The sequence below is a fragment of the Amaranthus tricolor genome, chromosome 8 (genome assembly GCF_026212465.1).
Source record: "Amaranthus tricolor cultivar Red isolate AtriRed21 chromosome 8, ASM2621246v1, whole genome shotgun sequence".
In the NCBI taxonomy this organism is placed as follows: domain Eukaryota; kingdom Viridiplantae; phylum Streptophyta; class Magnoliopsida; order Caryophyllales; family Amaranthaceae; genus Amaranthus; species Amaranthus tricolor.
The window spans coordinates 21,064,080-21,080,853 of NC_080054.1; the positions used below are offsets into that span (position 1 = coordinate 21,064,080).

A 16,774-nucleotide genomic window follows, 5' to 3' on the forward strand; every position below is an offset into this window, starting at 1 on the left:
TCTGAAAGGGCGGAAATTAATAGATTTCAACTCGATCAAAATAAATCCGAAAAAGTCAACGAGGAAGAGGTAATTAGTAATTATAGACTTATATTAGATAAAAAGATGCGGCGGCTATCCAAAGAACTAACATATTTCTATGAAACATCTTTTATGCTCGATCGAGCAGTTCATAATTCAGTTGAGCAGGATACTACGTTTCAGTATATGTCCACTATTATTCTTTGTTTAATTTTTTAATATGATGTCTCTTGAATTTCCATTATCGTCCTCATCAACGTATATATAAAAATTATCAGGGATTTAAAGACGTTCCAGACGACTCTGATAATGAAGAAAGACTAAATCAGCAAAAGAGACCATTATTGGCTCCAAGGCAAGGAACTCTTAACTGTACTTTGGTTAATATAATTAGTGGTATTTAATTAAGTAACTCTAATTCATGAATAATTCTATAATAACTGAGTTTTAAAATCAATCACTATTATAAATATAATCAAACAAATATTATTTTATTAAATTTTAATATTTTAATATTAATATATTATTTTGAAGGTCATTACATTTAAGTATAATTAATACTTAGCTTCTGTTAAAATATTACTTTTCTAAAAGTTATTTGCTATTTCTAAAATATATATTTGGATTTTTTAAGAAATTAAACCAACGACCCATATTTTTCAAAAGTTATTTTCTATTTCTAAAATGTTTATTTCTAGAATATATATTTGCATAATTGATAAGTATAATTTTCTTTGAAAGCCAACAATGAAGAATTACTCTTAATTTATATTTATTGACTTGATTTACAGAGATAATGAGGACACAAATAAAATCTCCATCAAAGAGGATCACGGAACAACTGGTATGCAAACAGTCATAAATGCTGAAGAGCCTCATCAAAAAATCAAGAAAAAAGCTCGAGTGTGCTTTCGGGTTTCCTCAAAAGAAAATATGGTATTTTTTTCAAATCTTATTATTGCATACGTTGAATATATAAATAAATATTGTAAATTTATAGTGAAGTTAAATAATTAAACTTAATAAATAATAATATTCTTTCTTGAATTAAAATACTGCAGCTAAACTATCAGTTATATATCTACACTCTAATATGTGTTTTTGATAAATTGTAGTATTATTTCCACTAATTATGTTTTATTTGATGTAAATTTTAATCGTTATAAATTTAATCAATATTGCAGATAACTGATGGATGCCATTGGAGGAAATATGGTCAAAAAACGGCAAAAGGAAATCCATATCCACGAGCATACTATCGTTGTACCATGGGAACTTCTTGCCCCGTTCATAAACAGGCACGCAAATTTTTTCTAATCTGATCTCTTTAAATTAAATTTTTATCTATAATTTAATTTTACGTTGGATATTCCTTAATAGGCTACTTGTTTAGGACCCATAAAATGCATAAAATACGTATAAACTTTTACATATTTAGCTTTAAGAAAAAATAATGAATTTTTTTTTTTAATTTTTAAACATATTCGATTAGATAAAATATTGTTGGACACACCAATGGTGACTAATACACATTATTATAAATCTGTTATCATTAAGTTAAACTCGTACAAATTGGTTTTAAGCTCTTTCCTAAAAGTCTTCATACTAATTTGGAAACTTATCGCTTATTATCTTTATTTATGAGGCCAGATATGCCATTGAAGAAATTATGCTTATGACATAAATGAACTAGATGAAAATGCTCCCTTTTAGACAAAACTTGAAGCACAACACACTAACATCTAAATACTCAAATTACATGTCAACTAATGATATACAAACTTAATGATAACTTATCATTTAATTTGATTGTAAATTTTGGTTTTTTTTTTTAAATAATATAGTAGGTAAATTTTACTTTATTTGTAACATTAATAGTATTTTAAAATTAAAGCATCTCATTGTAATATTAATAGGTACAAAGATGTCCAGAAGACAAAAGCATTCTCATGACAACGTACGAGGGACAACACAACCATCCGTTACCTACCGTTGCTCAACCCATGGCTAATACAATATCATCTGCAATCTCAATGCTATTAACTGGCGAAAACACGTCAAATTCATTCGATCAATTTCTTACCCCAACCATATTGTCACCCAATGATGCTCTTCCCGGCCCCTGTAACACCCCTGAATTTCCGACCCCTTAACGAAACCAAAACCGTAAAGGACAAGAGGAAATTCGGGTGTTACATAAAAGAAAAAGAATTGAATTTATATAAAATATAAACGTTAAATATTAACTTTAAAAAGGTGAGTGAGTGAAAATTTTGGCAGCATCTGCCTTAAAACTGTGCGCCTTTGTAGAAAAACAAAGTTAATTAAGAAGCTAATAAAGTAGAGGCACCAACGGCCTATCAAAGCTATGTCACGGCGGAGTAATTCGTCGCCGGCTTCTCAAATCAACATGCCAAGCATGGATCGTGGTTCCAGTGTCGACGTTTGCGTTTTAAAAAGACTTAACTCCTCAAAACCATACAGAATTATAAACTACGCAGCGGAAATACAAATGCACGTGGGAGGGCACAAGGCCTCATAACAAAACATATACAATCAAAATTTACAAAAGGTAACAGAGATACAAAATCGAAAGATAGGGGTAATGACACAAGTAATGCTTCGCCCTCATCACTTTCCCGAAATGCAATGCAATGCATAAGAAGCTTCAGTACCTGCTAAGCCAGTCTATAATCCTCCTGCTGCTCGACATTAGACCAAAGGCCAATGCGTCATAGCAGGACAATCATAGAAAGTCATCAACAATCAACATAAACACAAACACGTACACGTCAGTATCTAGCAACAAGTTATATATATGCAACCAACAATCAATTCAACAAACGAGGGAAGAAAGACACTCCAATGTATAAAAATCTACTCCAACCATTCCTCACTTCTGTGCACTTCTCAATGCCTTCACCATTTTCTATTTCTTCCTTAATTCCACGTATCTTCTTTTGTGACTAGAGGCCACCATATTGGGGTTTGCAAGACCCACATGGCAACACCTCAGCCAAGGACGGTGACGGCCATGCCGGCGCCCAATGGCAAAGTATGATCATACCCCCGTACAGCGACCATATATAGATGATCCATGCCTCCGGGAACTAAACCAACTGGGGTACCAATCCAGTGGAGTCACAGTAACATCCAACTTAATATCTCATCAATAAGGGACTCATTCCCATTCCATCTCATATAATGTAACATCCAACTTAATATCTCATCAATAAGGGACTCATTCCCATTCCATCTCATATAATCCAACATTCTACTCTTGCGATATCCGAACTCAATCTCTACCATCTTTACAACTGATTTTCACTTGTAACACAACTTAACAGTATTTAAATAGCAAATCATATTCAACCTAGCTCGTATAATATTATCACGCAAGGAAAATATATTGGAGATGCATGCAAGAATCAGTTACTGCGTGTACTTACCAGTATCTCATAGTTTCAATGCAATGTATATTATCACAATAAACAATAATATCTTAAAGCAAATTGCACATAGAGGTTAGTTACTGCGTGTACGTACCTGTATGCGTCACTGCACGATCAAAAGTCACAAAATCATCCCAACTAAGGTTCTACTTTCCTCTTACGAAATGGGCACCTATATAAGTTATGAGTAGAACTAATAAGTTCCCTTAACTACTTGACATACCAAACTAAATATCCAAGTAACTACTATCAACCATTCACGACAAGTTTCCAATTACTTTTAGCACGTACGCATTTCATTCAACACCAAGCATCATCGTCAATTCAACAATAACACAAGTTTTTCCATCGGCAAAGAATAAAAGGATTATGTCGACTGCTTCATTACATTAACTAACTTTGAGTTATGACAATTCACACTTAAGTCTCACAAAGTTATATATAACTCTATTATGACGTGAGGACAATTCTTAAAGTGGTCAGATCGCAACATTCTTCGCTACATCCTCCAAAGTTAGAGAGACTACAATCGAGCATCACTATAAGCAACTTAACAACCTTTTACAATAAGTTGACATTATTTTCATGGCCTTACTAAGATTATGCATTATAACTTCAACAACAACCTAATAAGAATACTTGTAATTCACAACAATCAAACCGTAACAACTAGCAGCTATTTATCCCAAATTTAACAACTAAGATCGATCACTTCCATAGTCACTACAATCACCACCATTACTAATTACCACAACAAAATCAATCAACTAAGTTTCAAACAACTTTTAAGGTTATTTACTCAATCACACCATCAAAATATAGGATAGACGTACACCATTTGTAATTTCATTTCTAAATTCAAACCCTAATTAATTCATATTCAAGGATAACACTATTTCTATTACCCATGATAAGATTAAACCAAACTAATATACAATCAACACACATCCCAAAATTTCTAATCACACTTCAACTCTAGATCATGAATATGTTCAATTCATCAAAAATAATACAAAGTTCAACACTTTTCATCCACATTTCAAAAACCCAATTCATAAGTACATTCAAATCATCAATCCAATTCTTACCCATAACAAGATTCAATAACAGTTAGTAAACACTCAACCCAAACTCATAAACATGGTAATTTTAATTAGAACAAGAAACAACCAATTGGGAAAGTAGAAGATGGCTTACAAAGCTAGGACTAGCAAAAAGGGGTGAAGGGGTAAGTGGAGGTTGTGGTGGTGGCGCAGGAGCTCTGTTGACGGTGGAGGGAGGACATAAACCGACAGCTGGAGCGGCTGTGAAGGCGCGAAGAGTTGCGGAGGAAGAGCAGCCGGCTGCTGCTAGCTGCTGCCGTGGATTCAAACGCAGCCTGTGGCTGCTGTTGGCGGTGTGAAGCTCGGTTGTTGCTGGCGGTTTTGCACGTGGGGAGCGGAGTGGCTGGAGGTGCAGTGGCTGCTCGTGGGGAGGCTCACCGTGGCTGCTAGTGAGTGAGGGAAGGAAAATGGGAAAGTGAGAAGAGAAGGAGAAGAGGAAGAGGACGGCTTAGTCTTGTGCGTTTAGGGTTTCACAGTTTTTATACTTTCTCTTTTTCTCTTTTTTTTTTTTTTTTTTTTTTTTTTTTAATTATTATTATTATTAGGCTTTTTTTTTTTTTTTTTTTTTGTATCTCGATTTATTTTCTTACGAGACCCAACTAAGAGACTCACTTTCGCGACCTCACACCTTTTAATAAAATAATCATTTTGATTCGAACCTCTTTATTTAAGAAATTGTAACTATATTTTTGATAAATATATATAAGTTAACATTTAAATTATGCAAGAAATTTATTAAAACTAATTCAGAAATAATTTAATATAACTGATAAATTTTTAAAAGCTATTAAAATAATAATAATTTCATTATTAAAATCTCGGGGTGTTACAGACTACCCCCCTTAAAAGGAGTTTCGTCCCCGAAACTAGCGCAACCAAGGTACTAATTGTGAAAATTTATATTTCTAATAATTCAAGGAGGCGTCTTAACGATTTTAAGCCTAAGGAATTAACTCAAAGATCGTGACCTTATTGACACTATTATACTCACTCAATCCAATTATTCATACATATTTCGTTCCGAGCATTCGTAATCATCTAAATTAACTCAACACTCAATCAAAACATGTAAATGTCTCACAATTGACTTAACACAATCAATCAAAAGCATGTAAAAATCATACAATTGACTCAACACGGTCAATCAGAAGTATGCAAATATCACACCAAGTGATTCACACAATCAATCAAAACATGTAGATATTATATAGATAGGTTCAAACAATCAATGCAAAGCATGTAAGTTTGTAATAGGTTGTTATCATAGAGACAAAAATACGTGAAAATGCAGGAGAAAATGCGTGTAAATGCGCAAAATTTTACCGCATTCTACCCCCCTTAAAACTTAGTTACGACCCCGTAACTCACTAACCTCGAAACATATGCAAGGATAGTTTGGTTAGGCTATGAAACTTTAATTATTTAATTTCTTTGATCTCAGTACTACACACCTTAGTATCTAGGTCTCAATGTGTTCTCTTAGTAAGACAAGTCTCCTCAATGTTAACAAAAGTAACAGATCTAGCAAATGTGGCTTTTAAAAAGTGTATTACTTGAGCTCGTAACAACACAAATGTCCTGTTACCTAATGTATTTATTCAAACAACACCTAAGGTCGTAACTTTTGATAATCTTTAAATGTACGAAAGGTTTAACTATTATAATTTGAACCATGAATGGGGGTAAAATATCAAAACAACAATGTCCTAAAAGTAAAGTGCACGAAGTTGCTCAACACTTAACTCGTATTATAATTAGACACCCTAGACCTGAGGATACTTGAATCTTACTAAACTGGTTGGTTATCAACTTCCAAATCGATTCACCGCTAACTTTACTTATCATAACATAATCTTAACCTTTTAACTTAACATGAAATGCTCTTTTTATTAACCATATATGGTCAAATCATTTTATAACATTCTAAATCATGCATCAAGACTTGATTAATAGATTAACAATTCGAATTAATAACTCATAACATAATACATGTTTCAAGTATATAATCCAATTATATATGACACATATTAGCAAGAGACTGTAGTTAATAATCATACATTCACAGCCACGATACTAATACACATATCATAGTTGTTCAATAATAAAACCATTATGCATCAAAATTTCAAATTCTAATTATGACAATGTGAGGATGACTTAGAATCATGAAGGGCAATGCCAAAGGTTACCAATATTTTTCAGCTATTCTCTTACCATACATATGTTGAAAGTATAGAATTTATATCAATTAAGATCATGAACTTATATATGACTAAAGTAATGCATCATGTACGTATATAACGACGGTGCTAATGGTACTAACAGGGTAATAATAGTAGCGATGCTCAACAAAGATGACATCTTATGTATACATAAAAAAATGCAAGATGAAAAAAAATAACCGATGAGCACACCTACATCACCGCAAATTCCAATATGAATAGCAAAACAGTCATGTATCATACAATTTGATAAGGTTGTGATACCAACGCTAATTTCACGATGTCCAACCTTCATCATAACATTTTCATCACAATACTACCTCTAACTATAAGACCGTTATCGCAACCATATGACTACTACATTAATAATTCTAACACTATACTAAAGTACCACGACACAATCCAACCAATTAACGCAACATTTGAAATTTTGCATTACAATTATTCCTTCGCAAACAAGTGGAATTCAATCACCCTTCAACGTAAAACGCGAAACTTAGAACTAACAACTATAACATAATCGTTTGTATTAAAACACGTCAAAGTTTCAACACTCTTTTCATCAAATGTTTATTACGATCCAATGATTTAGTACCATCAAATTAAAACTCTTCTTAACACAAGTGCGAATATTATTTAACTCTCTTTATCGCATAATAATGATTGCGTATAATAATCGTTTTAAGACATAACCCATTATCTCGATTCATCTCTCAAATTATAATTATTCGCATATTCGTTGTCGTTTCTTCAATGTTTAGGTTTAAAACACCTCTTGACTTTTATTAGGACCACATTATCTTTAGTAACTCTCCAACTTATCACATCAATCATTATTAAACAATAACTTGCGTAAAGTCAGCTTCATTTAGAATCTCATCTAGGTCTTATCATTTCAATACACTGGCTATTAAATTGGCGATCAATGAGAAATTCTAAAAGACTTCAAACATTTAACTATATCTTACGTGCACAAGGACGCTTATTCCACCTCATCATCAGGTTATTTTATTCTTATGTCTTGTAATAGCCCCGAAGGCCATGAGGAAAACAAATTATAATATCACTGATTCCTTTTTAATTTCAAATATCATTTTATCCAGTTAACGCTTTAAAACCGTCACGGTTCTTCTTCACATTATCATCTGATTAAAATATTCATCACTCTATATAAGCATTTAATAAGACAAAATGTCTTAACTCAATAGTGCTCCCTTGAATCAATCCTTAGGCCCTTAACATGAAAATTTGTTTACGATGATTATTCTTTAACTATCCACTTTAATATGAAGTTATCGACTTATGTATGAATGATATATCATGTCTCAACGAAATACAGAACTCAAAGGACTTGCGAACAATAATTTTTTTCCTTTGATACTCAAACTCATATGTCTTCAAAAAAAAAAAATCACCCTTATTTTATCCAAGGAATCCCTTTAAATAGAGATTTAAAGGTTGTTAGCCTTCGACAAACATGAAATATTATATTCATTATGATGAGAGTTGAATGCTTACAAAAATTAAAATCAATGACAGAGGACCTTTATAGTATATAATTCATCAAAATATATATAAAGTGTTTACTAAGACTGATAGGTTGACTATCGTTTTCACTCTCAACTGATTCTCAAGGTCTCACTACAAGCATAATATGTTGGGTTTAGAACTAACGAATATATGTTACATAAACCAATTTAAAGCATCAGTCTCAATCACTGTATGAGACTAAAAACGTTTATTGGTAGACACATTTATGCCACACTAAAACTCAACACCAACGTTGCTATAGCTAATTACACGGGTCAAGAGCCTCAACCTAGTAAGAATTATAACTTCAAATGAAAATATTAAGGCAATTCTAGTATGAACAACAATACTAACGTGATAATTTGGTTCAGCTAATATAGCATTATCTTTAAACACTTAGCGGCGTTGAAAACAATCTCTTAACTTCAACTCAGCACTATATAAAGAATATATCAATAATACTCTTATAGATCATGGTTCGAAATTGGGGATTGAATTCTCAAACTATAAACTCTTAACGTGCTCTCGAACTTCTGCTTATATTAATATGTAGGTTTTAACGCATCTATACTTTAGCTATGACCGCATTATTATCATCAACTGGTGATTAAAACTTTATTTACATGATATCGCATACAAGATCCCTTTCTTTCATTTACAATATATCGAATTCTTATTACACTTTAGCTCTTTTCCTTATTCTAGTTTAAACTACTTATCATCATGCTTGCACAGTCATTAAACATATTCAAGAGAATTATGATCACCACTTCTATGTTTTGATGAACGAATGCATTTGACAAGCATAATGCTCAAGCAGATACATAAACAGTGGGTTCATGTATAGAATCAATATCGAAACTCGTAAGCTTTATGAAAACAATTAACATGAACAAATACTCAAACACATAAGGCTAAATTTCATACGATCATCACAAGCAAGAGAAAGTTCTCAATGCAACCAACTTCTCTAGAATTTCATCATTTATACTTCATATCTCCATAATGACTACTTATAATACAACTCATGAGTTGAACCAAATACTCAAAAATTTCATTATTTCTTGATAATACATAAATCAAATCTACTGATTTGTTAACTCGTGTCATCATTCAAACCACCATCATAATTTCTTTATTTATAATAATAACACACATAAGAATAAGTCTCATAACAAGCTAAACAAACTATATATTGATCTATGCACGTGCAATGGTAATCATTATGCATGAATATGTAATGTATGCACCTATCCCATATCTACCCAAACTCTCACGAATGACTTCTAACTTCAGGCAATTTCTAAACGATTTTAAGGACACAAAGCGTCGAAAATAGGAACCACTGGCTCTGGTAACCACCTGTAACACCCCTGAATTTCCGACCCCTTAACGAAACCAAAACCGTAAAGGACAAGAGGAAATTCGGGTGTTACATAAAAGAAAAAGAATTGAATTTATATAAAATATAAACGTTAAATATTAACTTTAAAAAGGTGAGTGAGTGAAAATTTTGGCAGCATCTGCCTTAAAACTGTGCGCCTTTGTAGAAAAACAAAGTTAATTAAGAAGCTAATAAAGTAGAGGCACCAACGGCCTATCAAAGCTATGTCACGGCGGAGTAATTCGTCGCCGGCTTCTCAAATCAACATGCCAAGCATGGATCGTGGTTCCAGTGTCGACGTTTGCGTTTTAAAAAGACTTAACTCCTCAAAACCATACAGAATTATAAACTACGCAGCGGAAATACAAATGCACGTGGGAGGGCACAAGGCCTCATAACAAAACATATACAATCAAAATTTACAAAAGGTAACAGAGATACAAAATCGAAAGATAGGGGTAATGACACAAGTTATGCTTCGCCCTCATCACTTTCCCGAAATGCAATGCAATGCATAAGAAGCTTCAGTACCTGCTAAGCCAGTCTATAATCCTCCTGCTGCTCGACATTAGACCAAAGGCCAATGCGTCATAGCAGGACAATCATAGAAAGTCATCAACAATCAACATAAACACAAACACGTACACGTCAGTATCTAGCAACAAGTTATATATATGCAACCAACAATCAATTCAACAAACGAGGGAAGAAAGACACTCCAATGTATAAAAATCTACTCCAACCATTCCTCACTTCTGTGCACTTCTCAATGCCTTCACCATTTTCTATTTCTTCCTTAATTCCACGTATCTTCTTTTGTGACTAGAGGCCACCATATTGGGGTTTGCAAGACCCACATGGCAACACCTCAGCCAAGGACGGTGACGGCCATGCCGGCGCCCAATGGCAAAGTATGATCATACCCCCGTACAGCGACCATATATAGATGATCCATGCCTCCGGGAACTAAACCAACTGGGGTACCAATCCAGTGGAGTCACAGTAACATCCAACTTAATATCTCATCAATAAGGGACTCATTCCCATTCCATCTCATATAATGTAACATCCAACTTAATATCTCATCAATAAGGGACTCATTCCCATTCCATCTCATATAATCCAACATTCTACTCTTGCGATATCCGAACTCAATCTCTACCATCTTTACAACTGATTTTCACTTGTAACACAACTTAACAGTATTTAAATAGCAAATCATATTCAACCTAGCTCGTATAATATTATCACGCAAGGAAAATATATTGGAGATGCATGCAAGAATCAGTTACTGCGTGTACTTACCAGTATCTCATAGTTTCAATGCAATGTATATTATCACAATAAACAATAATATCTTAAAGCAAATTGCACATAGAGGTTAGTTACTGCGTGTACGTACCTGTATGCGTCACTGCACGATCAAAAGTCACAAAATCATCCCAACTAAGGTTCTACTTTCCTCTTACGAAATGGGCACCTATATAAGTTATGAGTAGAACTAATAAGTTCCCTTAACTACTTGACATACCAAACTAAATATCCAAGTAACTACTATCAACCATTCACGACAAGTTTCCAATTACTTTTAGCACGTACGCATTTCATTCAACACCAAGCATCATCGTCAATTCAACAATAACACAAGTTTTTCCATCGGCAAAGAATAAAAGGATTATGTCGACTGCTTCATTACATTAACTAACTTTGAGTTATGACAATTCACACTTAAGTCTCACAAAGTTATATATAACTCTATTATGACGTGAGGACAATTCTTAAAGTGGTCAGATCGCAACATTCTTCGCTACATCCTCCAAAGTTAGAGAGACTACAATCGAGCATCACTATAAGCAACTTAACAACCTTTTACAATAAGTTGACATTATTTTCATGGCCTTACTAAGATTATGCATTATAACTTCAACAACAACCTAATAAGAATACTTGTAATTCACAACAATCAAACCGTAACAACTAGCAGCTATTTATCCCAAATTTAACAACTAAGATCGATCACTTCCATAGTCACTACAATCACCACCATTACTAATTACCACAACAAAATCAATCAACTAAGTTTCAAACAACTTTTAAGGTTATTTACTCAATCACACCATCAAAATATAGGATAGACGTACACCATTTGTAATTTCATTTCTAAATTCAAACCCTAATTAATTCATATTCAAGGATAACACTATTTCTATTACCCATGATAAGATTAAACCAAACTAATATACAATCAACACACATCCCAAAATTTCTAATCACACTTCAACTCTAGATCATGAATATGTTCAATTCATCAAAAATAATACAAAGTTCAACACTTTTCATCCACATTTCAAAAACCCAATTCATAAGTACATTCAAATCATCAATCCAATTCTTACCCATAACAAGATTCAATAACAGTTAGTAAACACTCAACCCAAACTCATAAACATGGTAATTTTAATTAGAACAAGAAACAACCAATTGGGAAAGTAGAAGATGGCTTACAAAGCTAGGACTAGCAAAAAGGGGTGAAGGGGTAAGTGGAGGTTGTGGTGGTGGCGCAGGAGCTCTGTTGACGGTGGAGGGAGGACATAAACCGACAGCTGGAGCGGCTGTGAAGGCGCGAAGAGTTGCGGAGGAAGAGCAGCCGGCTGCTGCTAGCTGCTGCCGTGGATTCAAACGCAGCCTGTGGCTGCTGTTGGCGGTGTGAAGCTCGGTTGTTGCTAGCGGTTTTGCACGTGGGGAGCGGAGTGGCTGGAGGTGCAGTGGCTGCTCGTGGGGAGGCTCACCGTGGCTGCTAGTGAGTGAGGGAAGGAAAATGGGAAAGTGAGAAGAGAAGGAGAAGAGGAAGAGGACGGCTTAGTCTTGTGCGTTTAGGGTTTCACAGTTTTTATACTTTCTCTTTTTCTCTTTTTTTTTTTTTTTTTTTTTTTTTTTTAATTATTATTATTATTAGGCTTTTTTTTTTTTTTTTTTTTTGTATCTCGATTTATTTTCTTACGAGACCCAACTAAGAGACTCACTTTCGCGACCTCACACCTTTTAATAAAATAATCATTTTGATTCGAACCTCTTTATTTAAGAAATTGTAACTATATTTTTGATAAATATATATAAGTTAACATTTAAATTATGCAAGAAATTTATTAAAACTAATTCAGAAATAATTTAATATAACTGATAAATTTTTAAAAGCTATTAAAATAATAATAATTTCATTATTAAAATCTCGGGGTGTTACACTACCAGGCGTAGCCACAATCTCAGCATCGACTCCATATCCTACTATTATATTAGACTTCACTAAACAAGTAAACTCGCAATCGACAACACAAGATAGTATGGGCTTGATGAAATTTATGCAACAACTCTTAGGCCAAAGTCCCCAAGGTAAAAGTAATTTGCCTATTGTTGACCTAATAAGTGTTATTAAGATGGCTTTGGAATCAGATCCCAATTTAATCTCCGTATTAGCATCAAGCATTGCCTCGACAATTATGGCACATTTTGAAGGTAAAAAAGAAGATAGTATGGGGGATATTAGTGAGAATGCTATGGGTGAGAATTAGCTGAGAATACTAACAATAACGTGTCTAATTTTACAATTAAATATAATGCATAGTTAATACTTATAGTTTTTTTTTTTTTTTTTTTTTTTTTTTTTTTTTGGGGGGGGATTTTTTGGTTGTAGTTTAAATATCTTTTTGATATGATTTTGTAGTTTAGTTCAGTTTTCCTTTTGATATGACATATAAAAATTGACATAAATAATATTAAAGAAAATATTAGTTATGTGATTAATTTTTATGTTTTATCCTCATTTTAGCAATCGTTCCCACTGAATTTGAGTCCTGAATTTGTCACTACGTACACTTGAATCCAACATTACAATAAGTTATATTATATAAATTATAATCATCGGTTATATCATGAGTTAAGTTTGAAATAAAAAAATTTTGGTGGAGCTCCAATTTCGTATACATACAACTTTTACATTCAAATCTTGTGAGACATGAGCTCACAAATTAATACATATGTACGTTTATTGAGTATGTTCAAATTTTTATATCAAACTATAGTATTGAATGATCTCTATTCATATTTGTAAATTTAAGGTTTTTGAAATTAAAGTTGAAATTATTTACAGCAACTTGTGATGTATGGCTTGTTAACATAACATTACAATAAGCATCATTAACTCCTCTAATCCTGAAGCATGCATGCTTTTCGTGGATGCTGGTGCTCGTAATCTATCTAATAATATGTACTATGTCATTTCCATGATATAAGATGTATCATCCTCAAACAAATTACCTTTTCAAGTGGTATTAGGTATGAATTGATTTTGTGAAAAACAATTGCAATAAAACAAATATGCGATGGGTAAAACATATAATACCAACAACCAGACATAATATTGAGGATGAAGAAAAATATAATATTACCTCATGTGTCGATCACTATTGCACGAGTTTGCAAGCTATTGTACTTTATTAGTACAATCTCATGTATAACTGTATTCGTAAAACTGGAGAACAAAATTTCTCGATCCTAATGTGCCAAGCATTAACTAGAAAGATGCATTTTCAAACTAACCCCAAAATAGCTCGAAACTGATCCAACTCGAAACCCGATCAAACGATCGTCTTCCCAGTTACGCTCAATCGATTATATCTCGAGTTATGCACAACTAACAATTATAAAAATTTGATATTATGAAAATATATATCGAGACGATCAATAAAACAAGATCCCATATGGCTATGTTTTTTTTCATATGCTAGCCGTAATTGCAAAATAAGAAATGCTTAAAATGGGCTTGGGTGCAACTAAATAAATGGGACAAAAAATAAAAATATGGACTTCTTGTTTTAAAAAGAGATCAGGAAAGGAAAATAACAATAGTCAATGCAATTTTTTTATGAGAAATTCTACGTGGTAAATCTTGTTTTGTTGAAATGAGAGTGCTTGTATGTTTTAAAAGTTTTTTCCACCATCAAATTAACATTTGTATGTCATAATCATCAAAAAAACATTTGTATTTCCGTTAACTTTTTTTTTTTCATTAATATCGATTGTTCTTCAAACTTCACCTCAGCAAATCCTAAAATTTAAATCCGCCACTCTTCGACCCCAAATCTCACGTTCTAATTTGGGGATTGTCTTTCTTTCATCACTCTGAGTGACACCCAACATCCAATTCCAAACCCAGAATCATCAATTCATTTTCGTCCCCAATTTCTTCTCTTTTTTTTTTTTCACTTAATAAACCTAATTTCATCTTCACTAATTCAATTTTGAAGTTGATTAATTTTCCTATATTATGAAGGATCGACCGCAATCATCTGTGTACGTACATGCCGCCGCATCAGAGGCTTCAGTTTAATTCCAAGATAGAGTCAATCATAATCTAGTTTGATATTTGTTGATTTTAAAAGCTTCCATTACAAGTTTTTCTCCCCACTAATTCTTAAAATAATCTAGAAAAATCTAAAATAATCTAGAAAAATCTAGAATTTTAATTAAATATAAAAATATCTAAATTAAAAAATAAAAATATCTAAGATAATATAATAGAAGATCATAGAAAAAGTAATTAAAAAATAAAAATATCTAAGATATTTTAGTAAACTTATAACAAAACTCAACATTATAAATCCCATGTAATCAATTTTTTGGTAATGAAGAACAATATCCATTTTACATATTCACTCATCTTTCTCTCCAAATAAATCCATTTACAGTTTTACCATCTAAATTTTCCTACATTTGGTATCAAGAGCTAATTAAAAGCAAGACCTCCAAACAACCTAAACACATTAACCAACATACTCCACAATAAAATAAATCTCTAAACACAAAATAAAAAATGACCTCAACCATTAATTACCCCCAAGTTAATTGGGTTCCTACATTTAAGGGAGAAAAATATGAACAATAGGCTATACAAATGAGGTCAATATTTATCTTCCAAGATTTATAAGAATTAGTACAAGAAGTTTACGAGCAAACATCCAAAGATGACACTAAAGAGTCATCTTGGGATGAAACAAAACTAAAACAATATAAACAAAATAGGATAAGGGATAACTATGCCCTATCCCTGTTATATCGTGGAGTCGACAAGGCAATACTTACAACGATTATGCCCGCAAAAACAGCTACGGAGGTTTGGAGGATCCTGGAGACAAAATACAGAGGTTCTGAAGAGGTAATTCTTTTTAAACTCCAATCATTATGGAGAGAATTTGATAATTTATTAATGGCAGAAAATGAAACAATACATTCATTTTTTGACCGAGTCACTAATATAATTTATCAAATAAGATCTAATGGTGGTAAAATAGAAGATGAAAATGTGATTCGAAAAATATTAAGGAGTCTATCACAAAAATATAACATTATTACCACAACAATAGAAGAAGTTAACAAGAAAAATTTATCTCAATTAAGTATACCCGAACTAATGGGATCACTACTTGCACATGAAGATAGATTAAAAAGATTTAACGAAGAAGCACTAGAACAAGCTTTTCAAGCTAAATTAAAATTTTCTAATGGTGAAAATAAAAATAGTCATTGTAAAAATTATGAAAAAGGACAAACATCAACTAATTGTAGCAAGGGGAGAGGAAATTTTAAAAATCAAAGGAGTCGATTAAATAATCAAACTGACCTTTATTGTAAATTATGTAAGAAAACTCACCACAATACTAATGATTGTCGGTATAAATGTAAGAGGTGTAAAAAACACACTCACCTCGAAAAATATTGTTGGTATCGACAAAAAGAAGAAGCAAACTATTCCGAAAACAATAATTCCAGAGAGTAAATATTTTACACTGGATTAAATGCACAAGAAAAAGTAAGTGACATATGGTATATTGATAGTGATTGTTCAAATCACAACAATAAATATTATTTTGTCACTCTCGACGAAAATGTTAAACGCACATTACACTTGGCGACGGTAAAAACGATGAAGTCGCAGGAACAGGGACAATCGTCGTTAAAACAAAAAATGACTCATCAAAATTAATTCATGAAGTTTTTTATGTTCCC

At 32.6% G+C, this 16,774-nt stretch overlaps 1 protein-coding gene and 1 long non-coding RNA gene across 4 annotated transcripts in view; one reads left to right on the forward strand and one right to left on the reverse strand.

Moving 5' to 3' along the window:
• Positions 1-1,343, forward strand: part of LOC130821641 (WRKY transcription factor 6-like) — a 6,280-nt gene extending 4,937 nt beyond the window's left edge. The window contains exons 3-6 of the mRNA XM_057687430.1: positions 1-69; positions 300-376; positions 813-957; positions 1,206-1,343. The exon at positions 1-69 is cut by the window's left edge and continues 93 nt beyond it. Coding sequence (XP_057543413.1) covers positions 1-69; positions 300-376; positions 813-957; positions 1,206-1,343 — 429 coding nt within the window. The remainder of the gene's footprint in view (positions 70-299; positions 377-812; positions 958-1,205) is intronic.
• Positions 1,344-2,638: 1,295 nt separating this feature from the next.
• Positions 2,639-12,638, reverse strand: LOC130820131 (uncharacterized). 3 transcript variants are annotated; one of them, XR_009045116.1, is made up of 4 exons: positions 12,218-12,636; positions 4,671-11,192; positions 3,568-3,645; positions 2,639-2,723 (listed from the first exon to the last, which is right to left on the reverse strand). It is a non-coding gene; the product is annotated as an uncharacterized LOC130820131 (long non-coding RNA). The 3 variants fall into 3 exon arrangements; XR_009045115.1 differs by having other exon boundaries at positions 2,646-3,645; positions 4,671-10,270; positions 11,115-11,192; positions 12,218-12,638; XR_009045114.1 differs by having other exon boundaries at positions 2,646-3,645.
• Between the last annotated feature and the right edge of the window lie 4,136 nt (positions 12,639-16,774).